The sequence below is a fragment of the Ciona intestinalis genome, chromosome 7, assembly GCF_000224145.3.
Source record: "Ciona intestinalis chromosome 7, KH, whole genome shotgun sequence".
NCBI classification, from domain to species: Eukaryota; Metazoa; Chordata; class Ascidiacea; order Phlebobranchia; family Cionidae; genus Ciona; species Ciona intestinalis.
The window spans coordinates 2,451,387-2,460,630 of NC_020172.2; the positions used below are offsets into that span (position 1 = coordinate 2,451,387).

The 9,244-nt window shown below is 34.7% G+C and overlaps 3 protein-coding genes across 3 annotated transcripts in view; 2 read left to right on the plus strand and 1 right to left on the minus strand.

The window, feature by feature from the left end:
• Positions 1-1,731, minus strand: part of LOC100183100 (quinone reductase-like) — a 4,295-nt gene extending 2,564 nt beyond the window's left edge. Inside the window, exons 1-3 of the mRNA XM_002121576.5 lie at positions 1,259-1,731; positions 956-1,059; positions 690-828 (exon numbers count right to left, since the gene is read on the minus strand). Of these exons, the coding sequence (XP_002121612.2) occupies positions 690-828; positions 956-1,059; positions 1,259-1,382 (367 nt within the window). The 5' untranslated portion in view covers positions 1,383-1,731. The remainder of the gene's footprint in view (positions 1-689; positions 829-955; positions 1,060-1,258) is intronic.
• Positions 1,732-2,272: 541 nt separating this feature from the next.
• LOC100180749 (gamma-tubulin complex component 4-like) lies at positions 2,273-4,273 on the plus strand (the record flags this gene model as incomplete). Its single annotated transcript, XM_002121628.4, is given in 1 exon segment — positions 2,273-4,273. A coding segment is annotated over 1 exon segment (1,968 nt). The 5' UTR covers positions 2,273-2,302.
• A 58-nt stretch (positions 4,274-4,331) lies between these two features.
• LOC100183671 (pre-mRNA-splicing factor SYF1) overlaps positions 4,332-9,244 on the plus strand; it is a 9,081-nt gene continuing 4,168 nt past the window's right edge. The window contains exons 1-9 of the mRNA XM_026835105.1: positions 4,332-4,514; positions 4,964-5,068; positions 5,371-5,538; positions 6,021-6,218; positions 6,732-6,845; positions 7,180-7,365; positions 7,802-7,952; positions 8,352-8,489; positions 8,885-9,097. Of these exons, the coding sequence (XP_026690906.1) occupies positions 4,491-4,514; positions 4,964-5,068; positions 5,371-5,538; positions 6,021-6,218; positions 6,732-6,845; positions 7,180-7,365; positions 7,802-7,952; positions 8,352-8,489; positions 8,885-9,097 (1,297 nt within the window). The 5' untranslated portion in view covers positions 4,332-4,490. The remainder of the gene's footprint in view (positions 4,515-4,963; positions 5,069-5,370; positions 5,539-6,020; positions 6,219-6,731; positions 6,846-7,179; positions 7,366-7,801; positions 7,953-8,351; positions 8,490-8,884; positions 9,098-9,244) is intronic.

Below are 9,244 nucleotides of genomic sequence, written 5' to 3' on the forward strand. Positions count from 1 at the left end.
ATTTGCGGGTAAAACGTTTTTTTTGCTCATAAAAAACAGCTTTCCTGATACAAATACGGCGCAAATTCATGTACCATACTTCTCAAACTGTATTCGGTCAGCATACAAATTTTTAACGAAAGCTAGTTTAAAATACTATAAAACTTATCGGCGATCACCAAGACACCGACCGCAGTTTATGGCAACCGAGGCAACCAACTTCCTCTTTTAAACTTACCGGGAATTTAGTGGCGGTTTAAGAATGCCTGTGTTTGCAAGTAATTCCCGAACATACACGTGTCGAAATACTGGTTTATATTTCTCACGTAATACACATTCGTCACAATTCCTATTATTGCGAAATAGCTAGTTATGTTACGTCACAATTGCGAATGTCTCTTGGCTGTATACATGCGGGATTTATGATAAAATAAAGCTGTTTGTTACGCCAGAACTGCAGGAATAGGTAACTTACGTTAACATTATACGATTTGTTACGCAGCCGACGGAGTAAATATTAAATTCCAGATTACTAAAATATTAAGCGGTATTACACTTGCAAATTAAACCACATTACATTGCGATATGTGTTCCTGTCGCGTAGAAGGTCTAACTATTGCGTTAACATACATCCGAATTAAATTGTGTTTGCCGCACTCCCACGCAATTGCAAAACTCTACGCCAATGTATACAGTTAATGTTTACTTACTTGGGGAATATGTCACAATACCCGATGGTTTTTTATCAAAAGATTTTGGTCCAAAATGATCCATGATATTGGTTAAACCTGGAGGTATACAGTGGTTGTATTCGCATGATATAACTACAATGGCATCTGCTTCTGTGATCTAGAAATAAATAAATGAAATTTATTTAAGGTTGGATACAACTTGCAAGTTTCTATTCTTTATGGGTGAGGTGCTGGGATTTAGGCAAAGGTTTGTACACTACTGTGACCAATACAAAGTTCCTTACATGCTTATTCATAGAAACCAGATTATTAGCTGGTGGTGGAATATCATTTGGTCTGTAGAAATGAACTGGTTTCTGCAAAATCGGCACTTCAAACTTTTTGGGGTCTGAAAAGCAATAAAAAATAAATAATTATGTTGAAAAGCAAAGAATTTTTTTAATAGGTGGAATGGAACATGCTAAGGCATTTATAATAGATTATTCGACAACAACGTTCTAATAATTTTTCACGCCACACATTTTCAGAAAATCGGATGAGTCAACATGCAATGAAAAGTAATTGCAATTAGTGATAACATAACATACCAACAAGAACAACTTCAAGTTTTTTTTCTTTGAGTTTGTTCACCACAAACTTTGTCACGCGCTCTCCAAGGCGAACCTCTCTTGCAGAACCAATAAACACAACAACTTTTTGCCAGGTTGCCATTTTAAATGCACTGAAACCGAGCAAAATCTATGAAGTGAACAGAGCAGAATGTGAAATGTGTAACAAACGCCGTAAGCACTTCTTTTACCGAACAAAACAAATACCCTGAACGAACTGAAGTTTTCCCAAACAAATACACCGGTATCATATTACACACTTCCGCTAAGTCACGATGACTTGCAGTTTTTGCAAACCGACGCTCGTATGTCATTGTTTGGACTGAAAACACTATTTTGCAAAATTACAGTAAATTGTAAAACATTTTTTGCTTGCATTGTTTCAAATGTTGTATTTTTAATAAGGTGTTTCCAGTATACATTTTAATAACGCGAAAAAGACCAACAATATTAAAACGATTTAGCATTGTCACATTTTTTACAATTAAACAATTCTTTGTGGCATTTTTAAATTGTATAGGGAAAAAATGCTCCAGAAAAAAAATCGTTCAGAAAAACAACTAAAAGTCGTAGCAACTACGATATCTATATTTAGATACGCATGAGTTGCGTTACTTTGTCACGCATGAATAGTTCGGAGGTTTCACGAAATTTGTATTTGTTTGTTTTATGGAACAAAATTTTACACAAGTTCCTTATACTTTTTTTTAAATAGTAATAATAAATGAGTGCCCATTTGAATGCTAGTGAAAAATCCTTCCCCACCTTATTTGCTAACCACTAACCTCTAACTACTAATCCCTATTATAACGACTAACCCCTATATTAACTACCAACCTCTAACTGGTCTAACACTTTCCACCAGCCTATTCTTCCAGTGGACTCTTAACTGGTGCCCCCATTTGTAATCGTTTCGTAACTGCCGCATATGATAAAATACCGAAATTACTATACAAGTGTACGTTATTACTACGTTATTATTATAATGTCTTCAGGCTTATTGTTTGCGTGATATAAATAAAAATGTTACATGACCTGCTGTTCGCGTTATCTGGATATCCAGGTGATATTTTCAAAGAAACGACTTCAGGCAAAGTAGAAGTAGCCGCTGGAATACCAAACTTATCTCCAAATGAAACATCTGCCCTTAACTATTTATTACATCTCTCCACAAGATACATATTCTTTAAAAAGTTTATTTCTTGCAACACTTCAGCAATAACTCTTCCTGGTCAAGAGGTTTCAAGCGATGGGTTAAAAAGAGGTTGCTATCTGAAAGCTTTTTGCTCCGGTCTAGAGCATGTGTTAACGCCGTACCGTGAGTGTTTGCTAAATATTGAAAAGGAAATTTTAAAGGACTTACATCTTTCTCTGCTGTTTGTGCAACAGGAGACAGATAATTACCATTATTTATTTGATGCTCTTTATGATGTTATAACCACCATTAAGTCTCGAAAAGCCCATGGTTGTCAGATCTTGGAAGCACTGGCACGTGCGAGTGTATGTGGCAATGAGTTCGTGCGAGATTCAATTCTAGCAATAACACAGAGATGCCATGTTGTCATGTACAACCAATTATCATCCTGGCTTCTCCATGGTATACTGATAGATAGACATCTTGAGTTTTTTATCGAAGAAACTTTCGAAATTAGTCGAACAAATGACACAAATGAAGATGAATTTGAAGAGACATCCATTGTTCAACAAAAAGATAAATTCCAGCTTCGTCTTTCATTCCTGCCTTCATACATTGCACCTCGTGTTGCAAATGTGATTTGTTTTGTAGGTACATCACTTCATTTATTTGAATCGGATGGAAAAAATCACACTTTTGGGTCCACTTCTTGTAAGACAGTTAAGAAAAAGTCTTCAGATCTTCAGAGCATTTTGCAAGGAAAAGACACTGAGTTCGTTGCTGATTTAAACGCACTAAAACAAGCAAAAGAGTTTATTAACCAAGACTTTGAAATATGTATTGATAAGATAAGATCAGTGGTGGCAAGGGAGCTTTGGGAGTTGTGTGTGGAGCATGCGCAGTTGGTTTCAAACCTGTACATGTTGAAAGATTTTTACTTACTTGGGAGGGGAGAACTGTTTCTCGTGTTTTTAGATGAAGCTGGTCCAATATTAAAGAACCCGCCATCCAGGGTAACTCAACATGATGTCCAGCAAGCTTTTTTAAGATCTGCAGCCAAAATTCAAATGGAGGATGAAAAACCATTTGATTTATTTTCACTAACCATCACGCAAAAGCAAGCAAACAGATCTACATCCTTTGTAAGCGTTGATAAGATGGACACAGGCTGGGCATGTCTTGGAATGGATTTTAAAGTCACTTGGCCTCTGCATACAGTGTTTAAACCTGCAGTACTTGAGAAATACAACCACTTGTTTAAGTTCTTATTGAGAGTTAAGCGTACGCAAGCGGCTCTTCAGCGGATATGGCTCACTCAAATGGAGGCGCGACAAGGTAAGGATAACTCAGAAGATTATCCTGACAGTGATGATGCTACTACCGAGATGCTGCAGTGGAAATGTAGAAGGGACATGCAGTATTTTGTCGACAACCTCCAATATTATCTACAAGCTGATGTGTTGGAATCTCACTTTACACGACTGCTTGAAAAAATTAGAAACACATCAGAAAAGCAGAGAGACTTTGAAGCAATCACCACAGCTCACGATAACTTTCTTAACGCACTACTCGCTCAATGCTTTGTCCTCTCAAACACGGTGTGCTCAAATCTCATAGAAATCCTTGATATTTGCCACCAGTTCTGCGAGCTAATGACAGCTTCTCCTCTGCTACACTCAAAGGAACATATTCCACAACAGGTGCAGGAACTATGGAAACTTTTCTCAAACAAAGCAGTTGTATTCTTCCAAGTTCTCACTCGTGTTTGCACACACCAAGGCAACCCACACGTTGCTCAATTGACTCTTCGTTTGGATTACAATCGCTATTTCTCATCAATGACAATTAAAAAATAACTTCTTTGTTTATTTGTCCTAGTTGTGTAGCAAGCATATATAACTGGCTAATATTGTTCAAAAACTTCTGTTAGTTTTTTTACCGTATTTCTGAACCTTGTTTAAGTAGTTTTGTAATGAATATTAATATGATCAGTGCCTAGCTTCCCCGTTTCATATACCTTATTTTTATAGTTCCACTACTGTATGTAGGGCCATTTATTGAGCATAAAAAGCTAATATGCCGGAAAGAGACCTAAACTTTGTAAGTACATTTTGTAACTTTTAACTGCATGTTTACCAAAATGTTTTAGGTACCTGTTTTTTTTAATGTTTTCCCAATTGTCAAGATTGTACAATAGTACAATATATAGATATATATACTTGTGCCAAACAAAATCAATAACAATTAGTAGGCTGCTGCTACCAGAAGGCATTAACAGATACCTGCTTGTTGCTGTATTATATATAATATGTGTATATTTTTTATCCCAATTGCTCTTCCGATTTTGGTTGTATTTCGTACCCCCTTTTTCCCTATACAAACAGTCAAACACTGGTTTAATGTCTATTACATCCCAATCAAAATTAAGCTTCATATTTCAAAAAAAAACTTACTGCAGGAAATGCTCCCAAACACAGTTTTATAAATTTTCAATTACCAATACATAACTAAAGTATAACTTCCAATTTCAACATAATGTTTGACTTTAGCATGAAGATGACTTGCCATATGAAGAAGAAATTCTTAGAAATCCATATTCCGTTAAATGTTGGTTACGATATGTTGAACATAAAGAAGGATCACCTGCTAAAGAGGTTTGGGTCCTTTCTCTATTCTGTTTTAGTTAAATAAATTTTAATTATTTTATCGCAAACTAAATATCTATTTATAACATATATCTACCTATATTTTTAATTAATATTTTCATTTATAAAAAAATTTAATTTATTTTTAGTTGTGAGTATAACTTTGGCAGAAAATTTATTAAATTACATTTTAAAAATATGTAATATAGTGCATTTATTATTGTTAAAATTTGCTCATCAGGGTCTTAAAATTGCACTTTTTTAGTATTGCTTTATTTTAACTTAGTTGTTTTGAGTTATTTTATATTTAGATCAACATGGTATTTGAGCGAGCCCTAAAAGAACTTCCAGGTAGTTACAAACTGTGGTACGCTTATCTAAGATTGCGACGATCACAGTTGAAGGGACTTTGTATAAATGATCCGATGTATGAAGACGTCAACAATGCACACGAACGTGCGCTTGTCTTTATGCATAAGGTAATACTGAATATTAAATAGTAAATACCAAAGACACCAAACCTGGGGTGGCAGAGTTGGCAGGCCTACCCTGAAATTTTCTGCTGTGCATTATTCTGTAAACATTAAAACAATTTTTTTTAAGAAGAGTGCGCATCTAACTATCTCTGCCTTCCTTGCGTTATAAAAAGTTCGGCGCCAATGGTGCATATCAAATATGGCTTGTTATCTTATGTTCTGTTACATAAATCAGAGAAGAAGTAAATAAGAGTTTTTAAACATATGTATATAATAAGGAATCCTGTCACTTACCTATATTGTTTCATGCTAATTGACCTGATAGGTCTGTGTTGTGTAATGAAAGGACAACCTAACAGTTGTTGCCCCTATTACATGAGTTATGTGGCAGAATAATAACATTGATAAACCACATACTTGCATAAGCCAAGTTCATAGTTCTTGCAGGTTACATTTTGAGTAACTTTTGATATTAATTTCTTCAGATGCCACGAATTTGGATTGATTATTGTAAACTCCTCGTAGAGCAAATGAAGCTGACACGAATCAGACGAACATTTGATCGCGCACTACGTGCTCTCCCTATCACACAACACACACGAGTGTGGCCGCTCTATTTAAACTTTGTCAAGAAGTATCCAGTTCATGAAACAGCTGTGAGGGTCTATAGGAGAATGCTAAAAGTAAGGACTTTTATTTTTTGTGGGTACGGTTGGGGTTTTGGTCAGATTTGGCCTATTACCTAAAAATCGATGGAGTCCGAGACAGAGCGGAACCAGTTGCATGAAAGACTTAAATATGCATCCCGGGTGCTGGGGTAAGGGGCCAAATTTGGCCTAAATCCCAGGTCCGTGACCCACAAAAAAAAGAATAGAATCATACAACTAATCTTACAGAATATACAGCATATTTAAATATCACAACATTTTAACATCCTTTTTAGACCACCTTATCTAGCTATAAAGTTAGCTACTTAGGTTATACTGTTCGTAGGTAAACTTTAAAATGCAGGGGTGGCATGATAGTTGGACACTCAATTCTGTGCAACCAAAGCTTGTTGGTTGTATTGTTTAGACTACTGATTAATGGAGTGTTAAACTTTTTAGTATAGGCCTGGTCCACTGTTCGCCTGTATGCCACAACAGGTTTGGTGCCCATGGCTTTATTTTGTTACTAACCAAGATATTTTATTCAAGTTACAACCTGAAGATGCGGAAGACTACATTGAATATTTGATTTCTATTGATCGACTTGATGAGGCTTGCGTTAAACTTGCGGAAATTGTAAACGACGAACATTTCTTGTCTAAGGTTGGTTAATATGAAACAGCCAATATTATACATTGTGATAAATGACTAATTTAATAAACTGTCATATCTTTCTTGGTACTTGTTTACTCAATACAGTTCTTGTAATAAGAGGGTCTGCTACATTGGAAAATGCATCCATACATTTAAGTTCGCAATCTAATAAATAGTCTGCTGCTGTTGCATAACATAGTACTTTACCAATTTTAAGCATATTTATTTAGTAGCCTATTGGAAAAGAAGCATATATTAACCGATTGTTTGTTGTGCTTATATACTTATTCATCAGTATTAAAAACCAAATTTAATATTCCTAAATAATTTTTTTTACTCACAGCGGGGCAAGTCGAACCACGCATTATGGCACGAACTGTGCACCCTAATTTCTCGCAATCCTGATAAAGTTCATTCATTAAATGTGGAAGCAATCATCCGTGGTGGGTTGAAACGCTTCACTGATCAGCTTGGACAACTGTGGTGTTCGCTTGCTGATTATTATACAAGGAGTGGTTTGTTTGAAAGGGTGGGTAATAGGTTTTAAATAAGGAGAAATGACTTTTTTTGTGCAATGCTATTCTCACACTCACTTTATTTTCTCTGTGGTAAAGTGGGGTGTATGTTTCATTGAGCAAGACACTTATCGGCAATTGCCCTAGCTCAGTTGTCACTAATGAGTTGTCTAAATTGTGAGTCATGCAGAAAAAAATGATACATATACTACATACCTAAATTTGTTGATAGTATATGTATGTTTTGGATTAAGTACCACAGCCCCAGTAAATGTAATGTCTTTGAAAAACCTCAAAATTAAGGCACCACACTGCAGTGTACATTAGTACATTACCGATTGATTGTTCTGAATTGTATATAAATATCTATATACATACCAGGGCCATCATCTTACTTATAAACCTGGCTTTTCTGTTCAATATGACCTATTATGTTTCATCATATAATAGGCAAGAGACATATATGAAGAAGCGATTGAAACTGTGACCACAGTGAGAGACTTCACCCAGATATTTGATGCTTATGCTCAGTTTGAGGAGACCGTTATATCAAGTAAGATGGAACAAATGACAAACAATCCATCAGATGACCAGGATGAAGGTGGTTTGGATGCTTAATATGTAATTTATTATATTATGTTAGAGATTAAAACCTATTTTATCCTATATATGCGATCTTCATTGTGTAGTTTTTTTTTGTACTTCTAGATTTTAGTAGTGATTGTTTGTTTTTTTTGCTGGTATTATTTTTTTAAAAAAGGAGTAATAACCTTTTTTTAAAATAAAACAAAAAATTTGGGTTGCTCTATCTTATATGTATGCGGTTCTATGGTAATGTATCCAATGTCAAGGAAGTATAGCAAAAGGGGTTAGGGAAACAAAATACAAAGGTGGCAAGATGTAAAAAAGTGTTAAATTTGATGGATTTAATTAAAGAGAAGTTTTGCTTTCTCCTTTTCAACTTATGTTCCTACAATTATAACAATGGCAACACTGACAGATGACACAGACATTGAACTTCGACTTGCGAGGTTTGAACATCTCATGGACCGAAGACCTTTGCTGCTCAACAGTGTCCTGTTAAGACAGAATCCTCACAATGTATTGGAATGGCTCAAACGTGTGGAATTGTTTAAAGGTAAAAAGACCGTTACATGTGGTGATACAAAAGCTAGTCTTGTTATTTATGTTTGAGGTCCCATAAAGTTACTATAGAAGTGTTTAGTTGTTTAAAGGTAGGTGACATATTAGTGAATAATATTTACCAATACTAATACTATGTTATATAGAGTATATACTATTTTTACATTATCCCAAACAAATTTCATTTCACATATAGAATAAATTTCATTTTACCTAGAAACAAAAGTCATTTTACCTATGAAACAAAATTCATTTTAGCCATGAAACAAATTTCATTTAACTATGGAACAAATTTCATTTTAACCATGTAACAAATTTCATTTAACTATGGAACAAATTTCATTTAACCATGGAACAAATTTTACTTTACCTATGAAACAAATTTTACAGACCAGCCTCGAGAAATAATCAACACATACACTGAAGCAATACAAACTATTGATGTGAAGAAATCTGTTGGGAAACTTTACACCCTGTGGGTTTCTTTTGCAAAGTTTTATGAAAGCAACGATCAAATACAAGATGTGAGTCAATTATTAGTTTATATTTTCTCTTTAATAATGCATGTGCATTTGTCTAAAACTCTAAATCTTATTCTTATGGGTCTTATTTGAAACAAGTTATTGCTTATTTAGGGGTGCTTTTAAAAGGCAAATTTAATCATATGTTGTGTATATGTCCATAAAACAAGTGTTGTTAACCAAGTATAATACATTGTTTATTGCTTTTTTTAACCTTTCTTTGCTGTTC